General features: G+C 38.7%; 1 protein-coding gene across 2 annotated transcripts in view; it reads right to left on the bottom strand.

The window, feature by feature from the left end:
* LOC130636056 (intermembrane lipid transfer protein VPS13D-like) overlaps positions 1-3,079 on the bottom strand; it is a 73,320-nt gene extending 70,241 nt beyond the window's left edge. For both annotated transcript variants that reach the window (XM_057445643.1, XM_057445644.1), the window contains exon 1: positions 2,920-3,079. In XM_057445643.1, the coding sequence (XP_057301626.1) occupies positions 2,920-3,010 (91 nt within the window). In that variant the 5' untranslated portion in view covers positions 3,011-3,079. The remainder of the gene's footprint in view (positions 1-2,919) is intronic.
* Positions 3,080-27,424: the final 24,345 nt, after the last annotated feature.

Below are 27,424 nucleotides of genomic sequence, written 5' to 3'. Positions count from 1 at the left end.
CAAAGTGGCTGGATATAAGTGATTGCTCTTAAAATTTTCAAAGCACACCTGAGCATAAATAAGATCAAGGCAAAGTTCATCCAAAGTGCTGACATTGACGAAATGAAATTTGTCAATATTCAATAGAAAACCTGGCAAGGCATGTCCAGAGGGAGGCATACCTGCAGATTATATCAAGGCTGACACAAATGTTTTTGTTGAGCAGCTGAGTCAATGTATATTATTGACTAAGTAGATAGGTGTAGTCTTTAAAATGTGCACATGTTTCTCCACTTCTCAAAGGCAAATTAAGGGTTTCTAAAGAAAATTATTGGCCAGTAAACTGCTGAACATGTCTAAGATTTTTGAAAAAATATTATAATTGGAAAGCCAGAAAATCAGCATTTAATTTTGAATAGAGAAATTTTAACTGCGGTCAAATGTGTAAAGCTTCTAGATATCAAATTTGACATTTACGCTTTTTTGTTTCCAAAAATTTGTCAACACTCTTGTCTTGTTTTTTCATTCTATTTGTTAAAAATTCCTGCTGCTGGTTTTTAGTTAATCTTTATATAACAAAACTGATGTGGACAAGCCACATAACAAAATACAAAATAATGAAATGGAAAAACTTTTAACTTAATCACTTTTTCACAACATCAGTGACAAAAAAGTTTTCAGTATACGAGTATACGAGTTCAACACTTTCAGATGTCAGTAACTTAATTTGCATTTCTTCAACATCCTTCAGATCGGTTTCAAGAAGATCAGCTAGTTTAACCTTTAGCACGCGCTCCATTTTCAGGTTTCACCCAACCAGTGCGCTCCATTTTTAACTAAAATTAACGTGTACTTGGTCATAGCTTTTGAACCACTTGTATTCAGAAAAAAAACAAATACATTTTGAAAAGTTTAGGTATCTAAAAATAAAAATTTTAAGTACATAGCATAAACTGGAAATTCATGTAAAAAATATGCGAAAAACACTTTGTTACTTTCTTTGCAATTTTTTATTTGGATCTATGTAAATGAGAAAATTTCAAAGTTTCTGCAAAATTATATTTTCACATTCTCTAACATATTTGTTAAGATAGTGCAAAAAATCAGAACAATCTTGCAATTTGAAGAAGCACAACTGAAATTTGAAAATATTGAATAATCATAGAAAATTTTGATAAAAACTTTTTGCGCAGTTTACTTTTGCACTTTACACAAGTGTAAATCTTACAAAAACAAGTCATAACATCTTAGTTTTATTTTCAATTTTTTGTTCACACAACTATAATTTTTTCATGTATAATAAGCTTCAAAACACACCGCTCATGTTTTTGTTATATTCGTTGATAACGTCTCGCTTCATAACATGATGACCAGTTATTCGCTTCTTTTTGCCACTATCAGCGAATTATCCAGTATGTATTGAAAACAGCATACTAACAATTTTGAAGTTTTGTCTTAGTAATGTCATTCCACCTCATTAACATAAGATTGTCATGCATTCTGATTTTGACACCCCCTTTCGCAGGTTTCCAAGACCAGACGTTTTTCGGTACGCCTTTTTTGCGCCTTAAAGTCCAATAGCAAGGAGTCTTATGATGATCTAAACCAATGCTAACTCTGGTAAGGTGTAATAATTATCCAGGGTCAAATGAAAAACTTTATCTGTTTCCTTAAAGATAAAACCACCTTTGATGGGGTCTTCAATGTGTCAAAGGTTGCTGGTAAGTTCTGTCCTTTATCTTGCGGGAACATGATATCGGAACAATCTTCTTACTTAGTGTCTGTACCTGCATAAATAATAAAGCGAGACAAATACCCACTATTGCTCTCACACAGCATGAACAGTTTGACACCAAAATGTTCTCTTTTGGACTGTATGCATACACGAAAAGATAACTGGCCTTTCAACAGGGAAAGATATTCGTCAATGGCAACATTTTTTTCCGGCATATAATTTGCTTCATAGTTTTTACCAAGTTTATCTATAATGAGAAACCTAAGCTTATGTATGTAGTCTGCCTTAGTTGTGTATGTCAGAAAAATGAATCATAATCTGGAGCAAATGAAATCTGTTCTGACTGATAAGTCTTTGGAAAATTGGGGTTTGAAATACTAATAAATAATTACTCCAATACATATCAATCTCTGGTTTGCGCTTGATTCCCATTAGCATAATAAAGTGTTGTAAGTAATACCCAGATCTCATGAGCATCTGTATTAACCTATTTAGCAAACAAACTCTTCTTCTTGGTTTGAATTCGCTTCATAATTTATATATTCTTGAGTTTTAAATACAATAATAGTATTTAATTGATACTCACTGAATAAAAAAAACACTTCAATCTTGCAAACACAAAAGAGCTGCCTCGATCGCCACCACAATTTCTTGCATATTGAAATACAATATTGGTCGCACTTACTACCATAAAACGCAATGTTGTAAAGTCCGTTTTTAATTTCGTAATTAAAAAACACGCGTTATTATCTCTTGTGTTATGCGTACACATGTTTCTCCCTAATTTAAATATATCTCCGTAAAGTTTGGCCAACTGCGACAAAATTGTCGATCTCTCAGAGGAGTCGTCATCGTACCACGGCAAAACTAATACGTTATTCGCTTTGTTGTTAAACATAAACTAAATATTTTGAAATGTTTTAACTTTAATTAGTTTGTAAACAACTAACAGATTATACAACTTTCAAATGTATACCACAGTGCTACACAATTATCATGTCCCTTTTATAAAATAATCATGTGGTCCAGATAAAGGTGTAATAAGCAAAGTACTAAACAAACCACTTAGCTTACAGCTTGTGTAAATGACAAACAATGCCCAGCTTGGACACAGATTAATATTATTATTATTATCATTATTACTTTTATTACTATTATATTATGTGACATTAAATCATTAAATAAATCATAAAACAGGAAATTACCGTATCCAATTGATAGTTGGTTGGTGTTAAGATTTTCAATATATTCACCAACGTATGTTTGAAGCAACCACACTGCAATTGATTGGAACATCTTTTAGTCTTAATTGTGTTTTGTGTGACGTCATCCCACTGCAGAGATATTTTAGTTATATTTTAAGTCTAAAACAAATATAAATTATAACAAAAGTTGGACTTCAACAAAGAAAATTTGTTGACTTGTAAAAAAGGCTATGAGCAACCAGTCATATGGAACATCAAAAATAAAAAATATGTGCATGTTTTATTTAAATTCAACACGGTAATAATAACTTTAACATAAATACCATAATTTTTATAAGTAATAAAAGATAAGAAAAATAGGAAGAAAAAACAATAAAATCATGGTGCTCTAAATGTGAACTTATATATTTACAAAACACCCATATATAACATTAATCTCAAGTGCCAGATAAACGTTTTAACTGTAAGTGTGATATATTTTTAATATATCCGCATACTGGAGGTTAAATTTACGAGAAACGAACTAATGAGATCCCCGTTTATTTGGCACTCAAGAGTAGTTGTTCCGTACGATGTAATTCACTGTACGAAGTTGGGCTTTTTTCCGTAGCGCTGAGAGTGACCATCCTCGTACAAAATTGACCATCTTCGTACAGCGACAAATATCGTCAAAAAAAAAAACTTTTATAATAAAATTATAACTTTTTTAAACTATCTTCTTTTCTTTTATTTCATTTTCAAAAAGAATACATTCGTTTTACGATCTAGATGCCTATTTGAAAAAATACTAATGAGGCGAGCAGGTTAGACTCCTGTCTGGATCTCGTTAACCTCGTCCCCAGGACCTGTTAGGCTTTTTATATTTGGACGGCCTGCACAAGTTGGGATCTCATTACATTTTATACAAATAGTTTGATGAATATGAATATGCTCTTTTAATAGATATATATTTTTTATACTTTGTTTTATATTAACAGAGAATAAACAATGAGATTTTTAAAGAATGGTACTAGTGCTCGTAAATATAAATTTTATCTCTTTGATTCAAATAAGGTTATATCAGGTATGATATTGTTATTGATTTTTTTATTAACCATTTCCATGGCTTTTATGGTAGTGACCTTTGAATTTTATGCTAAATTGAATTTTCATGCAAAAAACCTGTAAATAACCCTTGTCTCCAGTGCATTTTCGTGGCTCGCACGAAACTTTTTTTGTAAGCATGGTTTTGTTAATAATTGAGTGAGAACGGGGAAAACGCAAAAACTTTCAATATATTATTTTTTCTTACCTTTTAAGTTATTTCGATAGAAAAGGGTAGGTAAATTTCGAATCCTCTTCGAGTACTTTTTTGAACGCACATTTTTAAATTTACCTTAAAACTTTTAACGCGTGTTTTTATTTTAAATAGTAGCAAATTTGACGCGTTTTTGCCAAATATGTCGCAAACAGTTGAAGTGTTAATTCTGTCAGGGGAAAGGTAGGTACGGATGTAGCTTCGCAAAATTTTTTAAACGAGAGATATCCTGACCGATATGTTGCCCTGGTGTTTCTCTTTGAAGAGTTGTAGTATCGATGAAGGGATTGGTGTTAGATCTGCTTCGGCTTCTGGGCATAGACGTTTGAAGTGTTGTACCTGCAATCGAGACAAAAGATCTGCATAAGTATTGTGCTGGCCTTCAATGTGGCGTACCAGGAGGTTTATATTGTGTTCTGCTGTGTAGAACCACAGAGGACCACACATGAACAATAGCCAAATTATCTGTGTACAACACTAATTGCTTGTTTTTCCATGCCTTGCCCCAAGAAAAAACTGCTACAATTATGGCCAATAACTCAATGAAGGTGATACTTTACTTATGAGTAAAGTTTAAGGCAACTGAAAACCATGCACCAGAAAAAAATCCTCCTATGCATACTCCAGAAGCATCAGTAAAAAGATTTTCTAACGTTTCTGTGTGGATAATAGCGATGCCATTCTAAGTGGGGAGAAACTCACACCACCATTGAATATCCTTGCGAGATTCTGATGTAATTGAAATATGATGGTGCAAGGAACGAACTGTAGTGGAGAGATCAATAAGACGTCGTAAGAACATTCGACCACATTTCACAACCTTGCACGCAAAAGACAAAGACCCTATGAGAGATAACAGTTCTCTCTTTGTGAATTTCTTCTTCCCTAACCATTTACGAAGTGAAGATAGTAATTCCGTGAACTTATCTTGTGGGAGACGAACAACAAAATTTACTGTGTCTATTTCAATGCCCAGGTATGTAAATACTTGGCAGGGGCCTACCATCTTATCTGGAGCCAACGGAACACCAAGTGAAAAACGTCCTTAATCAACTTTACTATAGCCTGACATATATTTTTAGACAGGGCAGCTGTTATGAAATCATCTAAATAATGTAAGAGATTTTTGACAAAATAAATCCACAATAATATCCACTCTAGGATATCAGCAAACTTGTTAAAAATGAAAGGGGAGGAACGCCCACCAAAAGGAAGAACTACGTCAAAAAAGTATCTTCCCTTCCACTTATACCCTAATAGGTGCCAATCACTAGGATGCACAGGGCACAGTCTGAAAGCATGCTTTATGTCCAACTTAGCCATGTAATAATTTTTACCCAACCTTACCCATTTCAACCACATCATGAAATGATGAGTAGGAGACCGAATAGTCCTCTTTGGTAATGCCATCGTTAACTGAATGTCCATGTGGTGAAGAAAGGTCTAATACCACTCGCACAGTCCCATCCTTTTTTGGTGCAGCACCCAGGGGAGAACAATGCAATTTAAATGGTGGTGAAGCAAATGGACCCACCGTATGTCCCCTATTCAGCTCTTTCAAAATCGCCCCATCAACTTTGGTTTCATACTCTATGGAAGATTTGTTGTTACTTATGCATGATTTCAACTCATTGTCCTGAAAACCAAGTTTGAATCCATATCGAAAACCTGATACAATAAACCACACTAATGCTTTCTTTGGATGACCATTCAAGAGACTCTCTAATACGTCAACTTAACCCGGGTTGTGACAAGCGATTTTAGAGGAAAGAATTCATTGCACACTCAGGTCCTCTAGGCCAAGTACCAAACTTGGCCTAGAGGACCTGAGTGTGCAATGGAGTGCTGGGTGTCCTGACGATCCACAGGAAAAACACCTGTGAGAGTAGGTGCATGGGGTATATGTGCAACCCAGTCCTCTACTAAATTTAATGTGGTTGTGTTTGCTGGGAATTATTTCGAAACTGCTGGGGGACATTCCGAAACTGCTGCTCATCGGGCTTCCTAAACCACCCACTTCGAGTGGGGCATTGGTTAGCGCAGTGCCCTACTTCATTGCAGATAAAACATGCATAGCTCAACCTGGAGGATGTAGATGAAGATGACCCCCCCAAGCAACAGCTTCCCTTTTTGGCAACACAGGAGCGCCTCTAAGGTGCTGGTTGTATAGCAGGTCATCTATAACATCCCACCTCTTGCTGGCATCATTTTCCAGATGTATTCTGTGCAGTTGGTTAAAGGCATATACATATGAAAAAATATATTGGTTAGCAAATTGGGCGATGTACGTCTGATATCTTACTAACTGCTGAGCTAAGTGTGGTGAGTACTGCCTGATGGAGCATACAACTATTAACTCCAAGCCAAACTCCACGAAGCATAATCCTTAATACGAGACCTAGCTACGTTTTTTTTACACATAGCTAATGTGGGCGTGCCATCCACGGTGCGCATCCTCATCTCGTACTCACCTCCATCGTCCATGTGGGCAAGGACGACAAGGACATTGAGGCCAGTGAGCGTTGGAGGCAATAAATAGTCAAAATTTATATACTCACTAGCCCTAATCTTTTCCAAAATTCGCTTAGGAACTGGAGGGAGAGAGATTGATAAAGTTGACCCTACCACCCCCGCAGACAAACCCGGAGTAACAAAAGTTGAAGCATTAGTAGTGGGGCCAGCAACTGAACGACCTGCGACTGACACGCCATCTTTAAGATTGGCATGTTCCACAAAACCGGCTGTCGGAGATCGCTGGGGGGAAACACGAAAAGATGGCTGACTTTACTGTTGACGGTAAGTCCGAGCTTCGTGCTGTGACAGTATTTTTTGTTTTTTAAATTCGTTTTGAATATCATTCCTCAAAAAAGATTTAAGTTCGTGTGCCAAAGTCTTTTTCTTCTTAAATTTAGCTTTTAAGGATTTTTTCTTTGTTCCTGAAGAGGAGCCATGTGATATGAAATTCATATCATCATATCTTAAAATGAGTTCCGCTCAATTTGCTTCGTGAAAATCCCCCTTAAGTAAGTAAGTAAGTATGCTTACTTCAGGAGAAATCGGGACGTAAATTTTTTTCCGGACCGCAATCGGTCCCGATAGTTTTTGACGTATTTTATAATGACTTTTCGGGGCCAAAAGGCCGGGTAATCCATTTTGCGACGATCCCGATTATACATGTTTAAGCAATTTTACCGTTACCCCAGATTCTTTGGTTAGCAATAAATAACAGTAGCCAAAAGTACACTTGTTTCCCGATAAAATTACGTAATGACAAAATGTGATTACGTAACTGAAAAAACACGCGGGAAAGTTGTAGTAAATGGTAGATACAACATGTGCTCTCTGTTAACATTATAGAGAAGAGCGGTCAAGTAACTTAAAAATTTAAAGACTATCACGTTATTCGATTCTTTTTTAAATAAATACGTATGCAATATGAATGAAGAAGATATTCCTACAATATCGCCATTATCTGGTATGATAAAAATACTTCTGTTTTTATATGGAGTTGTTTTCCTTGTTACAGCTAAGATGTGTTGTATCATAGTCATAAGATTTCTTGTGACTGTGATTGTATAAATGTTTATGCACACCGAATAATTTTACAAGTAGCACATTTTTTATTATATTGCGTATTTTATTATAATTATTCTTAAAAATTTACAATTTGAATTTTTTTTCTATAAAATAATAAACCTTTACTACAACTCTTTTCAAATGCCGAAGGTGAGTCTCGTTCAACTTTGGTACTTAATCCTTTGACTTTTTTTAGGTGGCAGCAGTCATACTAAACAGTATCACATTGCTCTGTCTTTGATTGAAGCACTTGATATAATCAAAACACATGAAATTGAAAACACTATTCGATTTAGTATCATTCTCAACGAAAGACTTTGAATCCACTGGTAGGCTTTTCTTTTTAAAGAACATTCTAATCTAAATGCATAATTTCAGACATTATAAAATTAATTCCAGATTTAAGAAAGAAAAAACAGGTTTACTGGTCAAGTGATGGAGTAAAGTTTTCCGGCTTGCCATTTATGTTTGTTGAAACAAAAATTTTGGATTGTCATCACGGAAAAGATAGGAACCTAAATTTGAAACTATCAGTTAAAAAAAAAGAGAAAACGAACTGGTAAGGTTCATGATTTTCACTATATAATTGGATTTTAAAAAGAGTTACACAGAATAATATATCCCTTCTTGTTACAGCTAAACGATCATGGGTGTAGAAGGAAACACACTCGGGTTCAAGATTGTAAAAAGTTTGATTGTCCGGCACAAGTTATCATCACAGAAATGATAGAATTTCCAGAGTATCCGGTAGTTTTACATTTTGATTTCTTTTTCTTTAGATGTGAAATTTCTGAAAACAGTAATACAACTTTGATGTATTTTTTATTAAATACTATTTAGGTTGTAAATGACACGGTGCGTAACCAGAAAAAGAAATCCGCAGACCGAACTGATATATCTTCAGGAAAACAGATTAAACAAACTTGCAAATTTCTCGTTAGTATTCCTGATATTAGCAGTCATGAAGGTCATATAGTAACAAAGGTAGAAGTTCAATTGATTCAGACAATATGATTTATACTTCTGTTTAAAAGTAATTTTAATTGTTTGTCTATTTTTCTGTTTCAGATTCCGGTATAACCCAAAGAATAGATTCAGAAATTGTTTCCGAAATCGATATGTATGTAAAGGAAGGTGTCACGGACACGAAAGAGATGAAAAGATTGTTGAAAATACATGTCAAGAAAGAAATGTTTAAGGAAACAAAACTCCCAGAACCATCAAATAAAAGATTTTACCCACGGAATGCAACAATACGTAACCATAAAACTCATATTAGAAGAAAGTTGTGTCATTCACTTATCGATCAAGAGTGCCTTCAAAAAAAGATAAAAGAATGGACAGATTCAGATCCAACCACTAAAATATACTTTAGACCTAAAGGTTTGTTTTTTGTATTTGTATGTCTATGATTGTTTTTTGTGTTTTAATGTTAAGTTATTACTAGTTAAATACCGGTGTGGAATTGTAATGCTTTCCCTTTAAGGCACTAATACTTCGAGTAATGAAATTAGTGAAACTGTAAATGACTCAGAAGAAGGCGCTTCAGATGAAGATATTCAGAAAAATGTAAAACTCCCTTCAGAGAAAGAAATGCCAGTTCTATTTGTTTACCAGAATGGTTGGCAAAAAAGATTGTTAGAAAAGTATGGAAGCAAAATGATATTACTCGATGCTACATACCGTACGACACGCTATGCCCTTCCTCTATTTTTCCTGGTTGTTAAAACAAACGTAAACTATCAGATTGTGGGTATATTTGTTACCGAATTTGAAACAGAGGAATGCATTACCGAGGCATTGACAATTCTCGAATCTTGGAACAGTGCCCTAAAACCAAGATATGCCATGTCAGATTATTGCATAGAAGAGTTTAAAAGTCTAGAAAAAGTGTTTGAAGGTACACAATTATTTTGTCAGAGCAACGTAGTTACGGTTTCAAAGAAAAAAAGTGTATATTTTATTTTTGTTTTTAGGGTGTACCGTATTTATATGTGATTTTCATCGGGAGCAGGCTTGGGATCGTTGGCTGAAAAAGAAAGGGAATGGCTGCTCCGCTGACAGACTAAAAATATTAACCTTACTAAGACTGATTGCGCGCTCTGAGACCCTCTGCTCATGTGAAAACGCGATAGAAAATTTGAAGAACTCTTTATTCTGGTCTGAACAAGAAGGACTTAGACACTACATCTCTAAGTATTGGCTTGGCATCAAACAGGTATTATGGCAGTTCTAACTTACTATAATTTACTTATAGGAATTATTACTATTCATGTTATGTTATGTTACTATTACTATTACTATTAATGTTATGTTTCGTTTTATAGCGTTGGGTAGTCGCGTTTAGACAAAATCGGTTTTTGGTTGACTGCAATACTAATAATGGTGTGGAACGACAGAACAGTCTCTTGAAGCATAACTATTTATCAAATCATCGTCACAGCTCTTTGACTGGCATGCTCACCGTGGTGATTGAGGATTTTCTGCCAGATAAATACGAGAGGTAATTATGTCTTTAAATTCAATGCCTGACGACCAAGACAATAAAGTCTATTTGTAAAAAATATTTCTTCACAGCTATTCGGACCAGAATCAAATAATGAGTTCTCAATACATGTGATATGCGGATGACATTGATGAATGGTTGAAAGATCGCCCTTGTGGCATGATTAAGCATTTTTTATTGAAAAAATCTTTGGGTGAACAGTTGGACTCAACCGATATAAAAATCAAAACGTATTGATTATCCACACTTCACCGTTACAGCACCCAACGAAATGCACCAGTGTGATCTACTGTACATGCCCCATGATTGGTTGTATGGTAGCATTTATAAGTATATTCTCACGGGTATTGATGTAGCCTCGAGATACAAGGTAGCAAGACCTCTACGAACCAAAAAGGCTAGCGAGGTCACGGATATGTTGAAGGACATCTACAAGGCAGGACCTTTACACTACCCTAAGATTTTTCAGTGTGACAATGGTTCTGAATTTAAATCGGATGTAACAAAACTACTATAAGGCAAAGGTGTGGAGATTAAACGGGCCACCACCAAATACCACCATACGTTTACGGCCTTTGTAGAGTCCTACAATAAGGTACTTGCCAAAAGGCTATTCAAGCCCCAGGATGCACAGGTGCTGGTTTCCGGCGAGGCCAGTACCATAGTGAAGGGTCTCAACAACAGCAAGACTGCCATGAAGCCTAACAAAGTGATCAAACTCGATGAGATACCGCTCGCAAAAAGCGAGGAATATCCTGAAGAGAAACCCCTACCTGTGGATGGGTTGTACTTATACCTCATGCAGCCCGGAGAGGAGCATGGGGACTCAAAAAGACGCGCCACTGATGCTTTCTGGAGTAGTAAAATGTATAGGTTGGACCGTATAGTAGCGGGTAGCCGTGTTTTATACTACTTAAAGGATGGTCCTGAAAGGAGCTTTGTTTCGGAAGAACTCATGCTGATCCCGGAGGATGTTGAGGTACCTCCGGAACATGTGAAGGATTGGTAAAGAGTATCTTCAGGAGTACCTCTAAGGGTTCATCCTCCAACTCTTTACCCGGATCTCTTATATACAGCAAAGGGGGCTTGGTATGGAACGGGTACCCATAAACGATACCTTTGATGACATCAGGTTCATTTTCCAAATCAATATCAACCAATCGTCTATCCGGTATAGGAAAATTGAGGATATTGCTTATTGTTTCTATGTCAGCCAAATCCGATAGCTTCATCCCCTCATCTTTGATGACCTCGTAACAGAGTGCCCCATACTTGTTCTCTTTAATCGAAACAATATAAAGTCCTAGGGTTTGAATATCATCCTCGAGATCCTCATCGATCTCGCTGCAAATGTACCCCACGCTTTCCTGCCAGACCATACCCTGTTTAAAAGGTCTAGGTCGCTAGGGTATTCAAATCCTTCATAGTATTTCCCATTTCGATACTTGAAATTTTCCAGGCAGGTAGGGCAATAACCAGTCACTAATCCTGCCTCTATACAGCATCGCAGTACAGGTATGCAGATATCGTAATCCCTTGTAAATTGTTTTTGTACATAGGCTTCCATCTTTTTGATATTTTGATACCTTATATATCGAAGCTAAACCGGTCAATAGAGGAGGGGTTGGGAACCCACTACTAAATGATGCTTTTTTCTAAGGGCGCTCATGGGAGGTGCCTCATTTTTGCCTATAATTTTTACTACCCACAAGAGTAGTAAAAATTAGCGTCCGCCTACGACATATTAATATCAAAGATCCCTTCGAATAGATCCCTCGTATCATCATCGGCTAACGTGAAGTGATTTAGGTGATAATTCTCAATGCCCAGGGTATCGTCTCTGAATTGGCACCAGGCATGTACAGCATTCGGATCATCGCATTCCGGTTTTCTCACGGTCATCTCGGGGTATATCTCCCCTAACGTGCTTATTCTTGCACCGAGTTGCCTACGTTGGCATCGGATCATGTAATGCCTATGCATGCCTTTTTTCCATGTTCGTGGGGACCATTTTTATCAACCACGCATAGCACGGTGTCATATTGATATCGGTGTGGAACATGCCTATGCCGTAGTTCCGAGTTGTCTTGTTTAAGAGCACTAAGTTGTTCATCCCTATCCCCGAGCTCATCCCCCAGCACCAGGAGTTGGTTGTCCCTATCGTCAATTTCATCATTAAGTAAGGCCAGGGTCCCATCCCTGTCCTCTAGGGCTGTTCTTTAATTATATCTTGTAATTTTTTGGACACCTGCCCTGGTCAGCCATTTGATGACCCCTACAGCCTTTGATTTTCGGGAGCGACGAACGATCTCTAATGCGTCGTCTAATGTCACAAAAGCGTCATACCTATTTTGGTCTCCTTTTAGTGGTTGGTTAGTAACCAATCCTATCTCATGGCGTGCAAGGGTGGAAATATCTCGATAAGATTCCGCAATGTTTTCAATACCCAGGAAGCGTCCCAAATCGTGCGTTTAAACATAGGTTGATCCTGGTTGTTGGATAGTGTTTCGATGGCTCCAAGTATGCTTGGATTTTTTCAGCTCAGCCTTGATATCCGACCAGTCGGGGATCATGTTCGTCTCTTCGTCAATTAGCCTTATGTCGCTGCGTTCATGTGGGTACCACAAAAACAGGGCCTTTTTCTGCCTCCTCAGATTCTTGGTTAAGGCGGTATACGATTGGGTTAATAACCAAAGGCTATGTTTACGGTGCCTACCACTGATGGCAAGCTCAAGTAGTGATTATCGACGCTTATGGAAACTTTCATCAGCTATGATATCGTCAACCACAAACAACGTGTCTTCGCCTGCTAGTAACGACAGCAATTTCGCTGTCCATTCAAACAACTCATTTCCAGGGTCTATCAGAAATACATAGGGGTCTTTCCAAAGTGATGCCCTTTCTGAATAAGTCATATTCCAACGTATAGTTGGGCACAAGATGATGATATTGTGGAAGTGCTTTTTATACTCATTTTCGAGGAGGTTCATGACACGTTGCGTCTTGCCGCAAGACGTTGGACCTTGAAGATAGTCGTGCACGGATCTTCTACGACATCCAACATTTTATTCAATAGTTGCTCCGCTTCCTGTCGTGAATTTTGTGGTATATTGCGGCACAGCTTGAACAGATCAATACACCGCCGTGATAGTTTACCAAAGACCCCCGATAGGCAGGGCAGAGCTTGGTATTTTGGGTGTGGTATTCCATGGATAGCGGAGAACACATTAATTTTCCCTCGGGCATCGTAATACTTTGCGGTACCTTTTGACAAACAGCGCCTTCTCTGGGCTCTCTCCGAGTTCCGCGTACTGGCGTATAATGCTGTATGTGAATAGAGTATACAAAATCAGGTAATCTTCATCCTGTTTGAGCCCTCTAATATCCCTATCAATGACAAGGGGGTCTATTTCATGTTCAGGGTCCTTGATGCCTTCGCAGCCTATACAACTCTTTGTCCTAATATTACCCCTAATTTTAAACTTGTCCGAGGCAAGCAATTTTTTGCATCCTCTACAACGTATTCTCTCCATTTAGTATTGAGGTATACGCCTTGTGCAGTGCCTTAGCAACATCAGCAGGCGTTGGAGACCGGTAGGTCTCCTGGTACTTAAATGGTGTTTTGTGGTGGATATACAATGCGAAGTGTTTTCAAGTATAACCCTCAGAGAACTGAGCCTTTATATGATCCTGCAGTATAATTATGACCTAATGTAGGGGTTGTATGGGGGTGCGGCGCTTGCCCTTTGACAGCCTCTTTTTATCGAGGCAGGGAATGCACGTATTTGTAGTTTCACCATTGCTCTTGATCTTGAACTGGTTTAATGTAAGAGATTTTGAACACTTGGAACACTTTTTGGTCTCCTCCATGTTTCTATATCTCCTGGAAGATACAGAAACTTTACCATGCGGTCTATTTCAGAGATATTAAAGACTTTTTCTACCACCCTTGTTTTATCGCATATTCGTCGAAAAAGATCGCTGCCGTCATATAGCCCGCTAGGTTCAAGCCGTCCTCCAAGACGCTCGGCCTAGAAAACCGCAGAGCCCTTTTTGCTCCCATAGCGATAAGAATTGTATAAGATACCAACCTGACGGACTCCCAGAGGGAGTCAATAATCATTGTTTCCTTTGGGTCCATATTGCTATCATCCAGATGCTTGCCTATCATTTATTAAGTGTCATTTTTTCAGAAAATTCATTACATCTTGAAGATGTCAATATTTGGCTGAGTTTTGCCCTTTTTGCCCTGCTGAGGCTCAGGTGTAGTGTTTTGAGATTCATTTTGCCTCTACTAAACATATACCAAACGCCTACTCCTATGGCAAGCACGGCCAAAGTCCCCACCCCATATATGTAGACATACGTTGGCTTGTAAAAACCTGTCGCAGGTTCTTGATCATCTTGTGAAGAACCTTTGCCCACGTTCTTCTGTAAGTCGGTCTTGTTCTTACGGTTCCATTCGGCAAGTCTCTTGTCGGCTGCAACACGACCCTCGTTCTTCGTCTTGGTTATGGCTTTCTCTTCTTGTTTCTGATCTTCGGTCATTTATTATAGCACCGTCTCCGCCTCCTCCACCTCTTCCTTTTTCTTACCCATGTGCCTCGCAGTATGGCCCGCTACAAGTAGTGGGGCTAAACAGCTCCCAATGTTGCAGTATACAAGGATACCTAAATCTGTCATGGAGTCCCGGATTATGGGATCTTCTTCGATATCCCTGCGCAGTTCATCTACATTGTCGACGTCGACAAAGTTCCCAATCAAATTTGCATACAGTCTAATCACGTGAGTAGTCAATGCTTTTGCAGTCTTTTCCCCCTTTTCGTGGAGTTCTCGCTGTACGTAGTCGCCGTGTACCTTATCAATGGTTTCATCAGGTGCCTTGTCGACAAAGCCTTCTGTACACTTCTTCGGTAAAAGGTGCCCCTTGCCTTTCCTCATGGCTTCTTTCAGGACCGGAAGTTTCTCGATAGGTTTTTCAATATTTTCATATTCTGCGGAGGTAGCTTCATCGAATACTCGTGCGATACCTGACATCTTTATTAGTAGTCGTTTATAACGAAAAAATACGCAAGCGATCATGGCATAGGGTAGGAGTATAGCGATTAGTAGGCATATGTCTATTTTAATCCCCCGTAGACGCTAGGTGGTAATGGCATCTGGCAAGCGTCGTAATTTGATTGGGTTGTACGATTCGTTTGTCATCCTCCCTGTTGAGTGCTAGCTTGTTCACCTCCTGGGTGTATATCTAGTGGTTCTTATTTTGAATTAAGACCTGACTCTCTTAAATATCAACGCCCTCTTCCAGACATCGCTGGTAGTCGTCGAAGGTGATGGATTTTTTCGTAACACATCTCTTCACGCCCTTTGCTTTGCGATCACTGCCCTCTTTGGTAAGGCTCTTGTAAGCATATAGCTTGGCCCTCAGGGTGATGAATTCGGTCATAACCTTCCCACCTAACTCGTCCTTCATGAGACCTACGACCTTCTTGTTTTTCCTTATAGGGAGAGGCTTGTTGTCGTCGGGATTATAGGCACTTGTGTCAAAGCGTGTTTCAACGTCTCGCGCAATATCCCTATAAAAGTCTTCTGTGCGGATGTGGTAAACGAAGCTGTCTGTATCCATATAACAGAGCTGCAGCTTGCTAACATATTTTGGCTGCATGAAATCGTAATGGAATTCGCACATTGCCAGCTTTGACATATCCAATATAGCCTAGCCAATGTATACGGGCTTGTTCATCTTGACCTCTGTTTTACCCATCTCTACACCTACTAGGTGCTTGCTAAACCGGCTTCAACCCTTGAAATTTGGCTTCATCACGAGTTTCGTGTACTTGTCCTCATTTGTGACCAGCTGAATATTGCGATGTACCTTGAATTGCTGTTGATCCATCCCTAAAGTATAGCCATTTTTCATCCTCTGTTGGCATCGTAATTTTAACTGCCTCGTGATCCTTGCAGTAGCTATGATGGTTGTCCCTCGAGGCAACTGTGGGAAAGGCCTAGAGGCAGTTCTGGCAAAAGTTCATTTCTGCCGTATTTTTCGAGGTCTCAATACCAAGGAGTCGCGATAGGGATTTGATAGCTGTGTAGTGGGTCTTCTTGTCGATGTACAGTAGATTCACCTGCTTTCCACGTCCGCTATGATGTGATCGCCTCAGGATATTGATCTTCCTTCCCGTCACATATAGGACATTCACTGCAATTTTTCGAAGCTATCCACTTGGGTGCTTTTATATACGATGAACCCCTTGTTAGCCTCAATTTGTGAAAGTCTGCATCGAGGTGTAGGATTCTAGAGATCGTAAAGCCACTCTGGGGTAGTGCTGGATTTTGATTTGAGCAAACATGCTATCCAGCATGACGTCCACGTCGCTACCCTAGAAGACCGAGGCCATATTACTTCTGAAGACCTTATTCACCTCAATATACTCATCGTTTGCCTCCCCCGGGTTTGTTTTCTTCCTCCACATAATCCATAGTGACAGCTGCACCTTCGCTGACCCCATATCTTCTACCTGATCTCACCATTCCTATATACCCGTCGACGTCTGCTCCTCCTATGGCGAGAATTCGGAAACTTCGGAAGGTCCTGCGGATGGCATGTTTATGTTCCTTGTGTGAAAAATCCTTTCCCTATCTCTAGAGCAGTGGGACTTTGACCACAAGATACCATTAAAATACAGAGAGAATGGAGAATATTCTAGTGAGGAAGAACAATTGAAAATACTGTACTACACTAACATACGGCCCATGTGGGTTGCAGATAACCAAACGAAAGGTCATCGATATACCTCCGAGTAGCGAGTGTAGTCTAGCGCGGTTGATCAAACACACTTCCAATAAATGAAAGTGTGTTTGTATATTGCGATAATTCTACCTTATATGATAGTACTACTATTTTTTCTAAAATTTCGATATATAATAAACAGAATGAGCGAGCTTGCGGCTATATTTGATGAAGTAGATACTCCCGCAGAAGCGACGGGTACGACGACAAATAAGGAAAAACCAATCGACAAACGTCAAATTTTAAAAAATGCTATACGCAAAGACAAAGCACATCTATTACCGAAAAAGTGTACTGAATGTTTCGTAGAAAAGGCGCTAGATGAGGCGATCGAAAAGGCATATTCCGAATATGTTCAACGTGAAATTCATGAGAAAGGAAAAAAGACAGCCAAGGCACTGTCTTCTCATGCAATTAGCATGTACGCCAATATTGTAGGGAACGTTGTTCAACTCGATAGTGCTGAAAAGTTAAAGCAGGATATTGAGGGAGATCCAATTATTAAGGATTCGATGGCCGATTCAGGGATCCTCGTGTACTCTGCCTTTGGAAAATTCCTATTATTATCTTATTGTGATAGTAGGCTTCGGTGTTTGGTATAAATTTTTTAAAAGTCAGCAGCAGAATCAGCAGCAGCCCGATAAATCCTCAGAGCATGTTGGAGTGGCAGATCGCCTTGCGGCTCAGCATGAGCGACAGCATAAACGACAGCATGAGCGGCAGCATGAGCAGCAGCATGAGCGACAGCTTACGCACCGCGCTAGCGACAGCTTATGCAAAATAGTTCAGCCTCAGCCTATTGAAATTTTAAAATGCATCGAAGCCTTATAATAAATTACAAACATATCGCCTCAGGAAAAAGAAATAATCGACATTCTCTATGAAACCATAATAGATCTCGGTTTTACCTTTGGATATGCCCTTGCAGGTAAGAAATTTTTAGGGATCACACGACCCTCTGCCAAAATGGACATGAGCGATGTGATAAAAATGATAGGGTACTCACAGCAGGTAAGGCAAGCCGTGATATGGCTGTGAAAAAAGATTGGATCCCCGCGAGTATTGTTCCGAAAAAATAAATAATAAACAACAAACATGGCAACTATCAGTGTTCTTGTAGCAGGTGCTGCGATTAATGCATTAGCCTTTTCCGGCTCTAACGTTTTATTCAGAAAGCTGTCAGGCCATGGCGAAGAAGAGCGCAAGAGGCATGATAAAGCAATCGAACAACTATAAAATGCTCAGGCCCAGTGGGTAAGGGATCGGCAGGCAAAGATCGACTGGTATAATAGACAACGGGAGTTAAAAAGACAGGCAGGGGAGGATATCAAAGAGCTTGACGAAGGTATGCGTGAGTACTACATTGCTATGATCGATAAAGCTCCAAAATTGTCTGATTTTTACACACCTTTCAAACAACAACAAGACGGTGAACTCACATTCATTGTTGGATCCTTGGCTCTTCTGGGGCTGGTCGCGTATAAATATTTATAAAAAAAAAACACGATTTTGATGTGTAATAAACATGTCAAAAGCAAAACAACATACCCCTACAGAGAAGGAAGCAGAAATATTAAGCAGTATTTACTACAACCCAAAACATCTTTGGATTGAACGAAAAGCCATCAAATTGCTCTCCTCAGAGAGTGGGCTACCCAAAAAGAAAGTCGTACATTGGCTGTCTCGGCAACTCTTATGGCTTAGACATATTCGGGGCCCAAAACAGATTAATTACCCCCATTTCACCATTACAAAACCGAAATCCAGCGGTTTGATCTACTTTATATGCCCCATGACAAACTGTATGGAAATATGTACAAATATTTTCTGACAGTGATTGATGTAGCCTCGAGATAAAAAGTGGCGAAGCCATTGCGTACGAATAAGGCTAGCGAAGTCGCAGACATGATTAAAGATATTTACAAGGCAGGACCTCTGCGCTATCCTAAAATTTTTCAATGTGATAGCGGGTCGGAATTTAAAGCAGATGTAGCAAAGCTGGTAAAAGGCAAGGGGGTGGAGATTAAGCGTGCAACAACCAAATACCATAATACCTTTACAGCGTTCGTTGAGTCCTATAACAAGGTGCTTGCGGAGATATTATTCAAACCTCAGGATGCGTAAGAGTTGGTCACTGAGGAGACTAGTAGTACATGGGTTAAACACTTGTCCGCCACAGTGAAAAATTTAAATAACGCCAACACTGCCATGATCGGTATGAAACTGTCGAAGGCTATGAAGCTTGATGATGTACCGCTTGTGAAAAACCAGAAGTTTCCTGAAGAAAAACGTTCGGAAAAGACTGGTGTCTATTTCTATCCGCTGCAGCCTGGAGAAGAGCACGGAGATCAGAAACGACGTGCATCGGATGCCTTTTGGAGTAAAAATACATATAGACTCGATCGTATAGAACAACAGCCTGAGAATCGTGTGCTTTACTATCTTGCAGATGGACCTGAAAGAAGCTTTGTGTCAGAAGAGTTGATGCTGATTCCTGAAGATGTTGTAGTTCCTCCAAAGCATGTTAAAGAGTGGTAGATTTCTTGCATCAAGGGGGTAGTTGGCGACTACTTGGCGTCAGTCCCCACATGATCGGTAGCCTTCACCTGCAATGCGCGGATCGTACCATCATTGGGGTTGATCCCTTCCAAGATCAAGTTATTCTCACGTTCAAATTTAGGCAACCATAGATCTCTGTAGACAGCGAGTAGTCGTTAATATTTTGCACCTCGTTCCCGTTCAAGGCTATACGAAGATTTTCTACCAAAGATTTACCGATATTACTGACGATAGTACGTTTCGTATTTGTCCCCGTGAGTTCAAGATCAAATAATAGTCGAAGACTTACATTTACATCATTTACATCATTCTGCCCCATATTGGGTATATCCACATAGAGGTCCTGGTTTTGATTGATTGTCGATGGAATGTGACTCACCCTCATAGTTTGTCGTTTACCTTTCATGGCAAACATTGATTTGGTTTCCTGATAGGAATCGAGTTTCTTTCCGAATATGTTACTCATGCTTTATTATAAGCATTTTTCGTTTCAAATAAATGCAATGCCGATTAATCCAATATACGAAGGAGACGACTTTACACCAGAGGAGAACATTCCAAACTAGGATGATGGATCTTTCAGTAGACCTGAGGACCAAAAGCTAACGCTTTCCACACAGCCTGACGCCACGCTAACGCCAGAAGAACAACAGGAAGTAACACAATTAAGCCAGAGAGAGAAGCTGAAAAGATCAAAGGTCGACGATCTTTACGAACATCTTAGTGAGGAGCTGGGGCAGCCAATTGCGAAATATTACAACGAGTTTAAGGCACGAGGGAACCAACTTAATTTCGATGGTATAGAGATAACTAAAACGAATGGTGAATTACGGAGCGTACCGTTACGGAGCGTATGAGATACAGAGGAGGTTAGGCACAAATCGTCTGCGAGCGTTTCATCGATTATAGTACACCCAACAAACGCAGTAAAGTAATGGCTCAGAAACTCCTGAAAGAGATTGTTCCCGTCGAGGAGAATGACGATATAGAAATGATGCCATTACTCGAGAACGTCCTAGATGAAACGGAGAGCCTTATGGCAGAGACTTCCCTTGGTGGTGGTGAATTTACGGAGCGCGAAAGAAGAGGACTCAATCTCGAACTTAAAACCATTAGAGGACACTCGGGGCCAGCTGAAAGCGATTAAGGAAACGCCGATGAAAATCGAAGAAGGCAATAAATCTGTAGCTGAAAAGCTTAAGATGTTGTTCAAGGAGCAAGGGATAACAATCGCGAGCATTGTTTCCGCCGTGGGTTTACTGATATCCACCATTGTGCTTGCGACAGCTTCCGCAGTTACAGGTGGAGGAGGAGCGGGTGCTGCGACAGGTGCTGGAGGGAAGGGCTTTATTTAGGGAATTTTTAAAATATTTAGCAGGAAAAGCAGGTGCAGCTCTTCCTGGCATCATAGGGACGGTTGTCTCCTTCTTTTTCAGAGTACCAGCAAAAGTTGTCGAATATGTAGCCAAGCACAAATACATGGCGATCGCTGCTGCCGTTGCGACAGCTTACGCTCTTGTTGTGACAGAGAAGAGAGGCAAAAGATCGCAAAAGTCTAATTTGTTGATCTTGTAAGTCTGACGACTAACAAAATCTTTTACGGTTTTTGGTATTTTTGCATCCATTTATTTCAGCCAAATCTGCAGTAAAATAACGCCTTCTTTGGTCGTAATCAACGCAGCCTTAGTATCTGGATGTTGTCCCGCTTCCCTGTATTTAGTAGGTGTTGCTTTTGTAGAAGCTCTCTCTGGCGTATGGTTAGCCACAGGCAAGGCGCGAAGCTGTGTTGTATGTTTTGGCATCTTCGGTGTTCTATCAACCTGCTTTGCGTTAATCTTCAGATTTATACCGATCGAAAAATAATCCTTGCTGATGAGAATTTTATTCGTGAAATTAACAATATTTCCAATGTGAAGGTTCATGTCACTTGGGATCATATAGACGCCATGAGAAACACTAAAATCCAACTTGGACTGGACTACGCATATTTCAATACATTTTGGAATTGACCAATTTCCTTACCCGTGTCGCTATCTTTGGTTACTAGATCCTCAAATGTCGTCAGGTACAACCTCTGGGCATCAATTGCACTGCCTTGTTTCCCAATGATCCCAGATCTTACATTCGCCTGACTCTCCAAAATTAAATAAGCGTAAAATTTCACGCTTTGGGATAATCGCTCAATACCAAATACGAGTAAGGCCTTGACTTTTTTCAATGATCCAGCGACTCCAAGAATCTTCATCGAAGTAACTTGATCCTGAACCGGGATAATCTTTGCGATGAAGTTGCCAACTACTGAAAATGCTTTCATTTTTCCAATTTTGTTCAATGCTAGACACGACAAATTCATTCGCTAGTTGCTGTAGTTTTTGTCGATTGAAGGGGTTGTTTAAACGTCGAAATCTAGCCGAACCCGGTAGAGAAATTTTAAGCTCCGATAAAATTTTATGTATTTGGAAATACGTAAAATTTTACGTAGATGCTGCATGGAAATACCGCAAGCTGACGTAGCGCAGTAAGCAGCAAAATTATGTTGAGTTGACCAGAGACTGAAAGGGTGGTTGTTCCACTCCTTCACTAGCTCGCTAGTACCAGAATGGAATTCATAGTCGACGAATATATCTGGACATTTCACCTTGAACGAGGAACCTTGAGCATCAATAACGATGTTTTGCACTGAAAGGTCCCCTTAAGCCGTTCCAAATATTTCCCATGATTTGGCGCATACTTGACCTTTGGGCTGTACGAGTAAATGTGTAAGCTATCGTTGATTGCTTTGCTCATCTTTTCTTTTAAAGCTTACCTCTCACTTTAAAAAAAGTTCATCTTATTCTGTTTATATTATGTTGAGAATTTGTAATTTAACATTTATTAAGTAAAATTTGAAATAATAAAGCTAATATAAAGCCACATTTTCTTGTGTTTACAGCATGCTTCCTTTTCGAAAGCCGCCATTTTGTGATAATTTTTTTTCGGATTAAACGCAGTTTGACGTCATCTCCTGGATGGCAAAAAAGGCCCCCTGAACATGTTGCCGCAAAACAATAACTCAGAGAAAAGGAAGAAGAGTAAATTGTTGCAACTAAGATTAATTTTGTTAATAATTATAAAATGTGTTTTTGTGCTATGGCTTTTTGTAAGAAGAATAATAGAAGTAGCGCTGGAAAGCATTCCTTTGCCAGTCTTCCAACAGGCAAGAAAAAACGAGCTGCGTGTACTCATTAACAGAGTCGATACCTTTCAGTCGAGTTTTAATCACTAGAATGTTTTGATCATTCTCATATCAAAGAAAGAACGAATATCTTGCGAACAAATCAAAGTAAGTACAAAAAAATATTTTTTCGCTATTAGTACAATATTTTGAGTTGATTTTCGAATACTTTTTTTAAAGTGGGAGGTAAGCTTTAAGAATAAACATGAAACAATTGTATATCACTCATATCGAGAAGCCTACGATTTTTGATGATTATCTTGGGCAGGATACGAGCGTCACTCTAAAATCGATCACTATTCGTGCTACCTGGTTGAATATTTTTAGTAATAATGATTCCACCATTCGGAAGACGGGACCTAATCAGGGGGTTACTCGAATTGAGATCATGAACGCTTTGTACAAGATCGAAGATTTAGTGACTATTGTTAACAATCAAGCACAGAATAAGATCAAACTGTTTGTGCTTAAAAATGGACTCTGCAGGCTCCGTGTAAATGATGGATATACCGTTGTGATTCACAGAACACTGCAAGAGCTTATGGGCTTACCCTATGATCCAAGAAAAAAGTACTATACGAAGAGCGACTATGATGGAGTGTACAGGACTGACGTTTACCGAAGATTGCGACTTGTTTGCCCTCATTTAGATGAAGATGTTTGCATACTTGATGGGAAGAAATCAAAAATTCTTGCCTTGCTCCCCAATAAAGAATTGAATAATTGGGGAGACATGCTTACATGGAATTTTGAGACTCCGATCTACCTCCCCTTAAAAGAGTCGACGGATCGACTCGAGTTTATGCTGACAGACGAATATCATAATAATAAAACCGTTTCGTTCACAGGAATTATGATGTGTTTGCTCATAGAATAAATGGATGATATTACTAAGTTATATCCAAATTTACCAAGTGCGCCTGAGGATAATACTATGCACGAAAGTTAGGTCTATAGATTAAAAAAGATTGAGGAAATCGAACAGTATTTACGCAGGGAGATTCAAGAGCGGGATAAACTCACAAAAAAGTTCAAGATTTTTGTTATGGAAATTAGTTCTAAACTCACCCTCCCCTTCCTTGCGTTTAGGGTTAATGTAACGATCTTTCTTTACACTGACGTTGGTGAACCCATGCCCCTCCAAAGACTCTACCTTGTTCAGGATCTTCTCGTATTATTTTCGCCATTTTGGATAGTCACCAAGATCAAACGACATTGTGAACTGTATTGAGAGACACACCCTGAGAGTAGATTTTTTAGGGTTTTTTATCAATAATGGTGATAGGTTGCCGTCTTGGTCCTGATAGTCAATCACGAATCGGTCATCTTTGCCTTTGTTTGCTGGAATAGCATCACTCATCAAAAGGTTTTCAATTTTTACATCTTCAATATTTAGTGGTGTTGCGTTAGTGCAAAATTCCTTTGACTTAATGGTTTTGTCTCCAAATTTCAACATATCTTTTTATTTAAGGATTTTAAAACCTCAACTAGCATATGCTTATGAGCTTCGCGCTTTACAACAGACCTAAATCATAACATACGCCTCCATTATATGTTATTTACTCCTGATAACAATACCAACATAAAATTCTACCTTTCACCACAAGTCTCTGTCCACATTAGCATCTATCATACTCATCAAGTATGCATTCACAATCATCGCATCGTTGTTCCATCACTTTATCTTATGTTTTACAAGAAAACATAAGATAGGTCATATAACTTACCTCCAATTGCTGCGTTCCATTGCTCAGCTCTACAATAGTTCAAGAGCCTTTTTTTCGTCCTCTGGAAAGCACCAGTCTATAAGTCTGTCTGGATGCCATGTTTATCGGAAGCAACTCGTTCTTAAGTCTATCCTCTGGTGATGGGCATCGAACACTTCAGGCACAATGGTCCTACTACATATGTCCTGAGTAACAAACCTCTGTCTGGAACATACTCAAACAACCAAGGGTGCCTTTCAAACACCTCCTACACCGTCGAAAATATATGTTGCAAATGGCCCGAACATGTATGGCACATAGATCGATGACAAACTGAAGCCGTTTGGTTTCAGCATCCATGGGTGTCTTGATGGCTTTTCCAGAAAGTTGATATGGTTAGAGGTAGCAACAAGAAACAAAATGCCAGAAGTGGTTTCTAAGTTCTACCTTGATGCTATTCGTGTATGCTGAGAAACACCGCTGCAAATCAAGGCTGACGATGACACAGAGCACGCATTAATCAAAACGATCCACTTGTATTTGTCCTCATTAAACGGAGATTCCGTCGATAATAATTTCAGTACAATAACATCTACACATAATCAACGAATCGAGTCATTTTGACCGACACTCCAAAGGGATCGTATAGTTGGTGACATCCTCTCTGATTACTCAGTTGAATTTTCGCAGTTCGCCGTGACACTGGCAAGAGATGGCAACAGAAATACCACAAGCAATGTGTGGGAGGCTTTACACCTGTACTTATTTCTCGTGGAAAAGATTGAAGAATATTTATAAAACTAGTTGTATATAAAGTTTTATATTTAAAAAAAAAATACATAATAAAATCATAACATGTATAACTTTATTTAAAAGCATGCTCTAGATGTAATAATAATACACTTCCGGCCAAAATAATCCCATACACCTTCCTCTTACACAAGTGTTTGTCCTGTGACATCATTGACAGTTATGTAGCATTCATTGTTATGCTCCATGAAAAAATTTGAGCCATTGTTATGAAATTTCTCTTGCTCTCTCTAAAACTTTTTTAAATGTTATGCCACCACCACATGGAATATCCATAAACCTTGAGCCCCCACCTTCTCTTTGTCTAACCATCTTGTAACATTTACTTCCAACATCAAAACGTTCATATTTAACCTGAATTTGTTTAGTTTTCAAAAGCTTTGAAGAACTCTTGTTTTTACCACTACCTTTGCTCCTTATTTTGTTCAGAAGATTGGTCATTCTTCTCTCAGTCTGTTGCGTTTTTGATTTTCCCTTGTTGTAAGCAACAACAGCAGTAACAGTAGTAGTAGTAACAGCACTGCTACTTGGGTTGGAATTACCTTTGACATATGTATCTCTATCTCTGTTATATCGCTTTATTTCTTCTCGAATGGTTTTTTATCCATCTTGCCTTGTCAAGCAAGCACAAAGAGAGAGCCTAACACACTACTACCTCGCTTTCTCTGTTCGTTAGTTTTGTTTTGATTAAATTAAAAATGGTGATTTTTTTTAAAAAAGCGCGTTGCATTTTTTTAAAAAAAGCGCGTAACATTCAAATAAAAAAGCGCGTTGCATTTTTTAAGCCGTGAAGTTGACATATTTGGTTGCTGTGATGGCCCTTGGGGCCATCACAGCAACCAAAGGCGAGATAGTAGTCTATGGTCATCCTTCTTTAGTTTTAAAAGAAAAAAATGTTAAAACTTCTTTTATTGGGCGACTAAAAGAAGATAATAGAGAGTGAGGTCAATATCGATGACGTTATAAACTTATGCCGTAGGCGCTTCTTTAAAAGAAAATTTGGCGCATGCGCACATTTTTTTCCCTTAAAATCGCAGTTTTGAACGACCGTGGCGGGAGCTGATGGATCGATTAAATTTGTAATCGCTACCTTTTTGACGTTAGCTGGCCCTTTTTGTCTCTAAGTTGCCTTCGTTTTCTTTTTGCCCGCCTTCTTCTCTTTAGAAAAGTTTACTAAGTTTCTGATATTAGGTGCGCCTTGTAAAATTACTATAAATTCACTAAAAACACGACCTTTTACTCTTTGCTTTTTCCTTTTATTCGATCCATCGAACAGGCACTTTTGCATTAATTAATGATTCATTTATCTAACGTGCGCCTTTCTTCGAATAAACCACATATCATCTCTGATATGTTACGTTGAAAAAACAAAAAAATAATGAGAAAAAGTTAGGATTTTCACCAAATAAAACATCGCCGAAAAAAAATCAAGAAATAAAAAAATCAGGGTATCGGGTCTGGATCGGTTATCGGGTCTCGGTGTTAGGGTATCGGGTCTCGGGTATCACATAGGGTATCGGGTCTCACTTTTCTCATATGCCGCAACAAAAAACCGTTGTCCTGCTTTGCGAAATTTTTCCATAAGGGGCTGGACACTTAACTCCTGTTATTTTGGGAAAAGGGGGACTAAAATAACTTCTATCGGATAAAAGGATATCTTCTGCAGAAAAGTTGTCAAATGTTTATTATTGCTTGCACCAAACAGTCAGGGTGAACTGATGTTCAACTTTTTGGATTTGTCACACAAAACAATGACCAATTATTTTCTTCAAAATGGAAAACTACAACTAATCAGACTCTCCAAAAAGAAATTTAAATTCGAGAATTTGGATAATAAACGATAAAATTTGTTGAATTCAATATTAATCGATTTCGACAAAATGCATCCTGTATTTATCGTCCACAGGTTTTAAAGTCATGTATCGCCTGCTTAATATGTCACTTGTTTGAACAAAGATATCAAAAGCCAGCTTGATTAAATTTATGCACATATATTTATATATATGTAATATACCTTGTGCATCACATGGCATTGATTTGTATC

Source organism: Hydractinia symbiolongicarpus, chromosome 3 (assembly GCF_029227915.1).
Source record: "Hydractinia symbiolongicarpus strain clone_291-10 chromosome 3, HSymV2.1, whole genome shotgun sequence".
NCBI lineage: Eukaryota > Metazoa > Cnidaria > Hydrozoa > Anthoathecata > Hydractiniidae > Hydractinia > Hydractinia symbiolongicarpus.
This window is presented reverse-complemented; position numbering and strand designations above follow the sequence as displayed.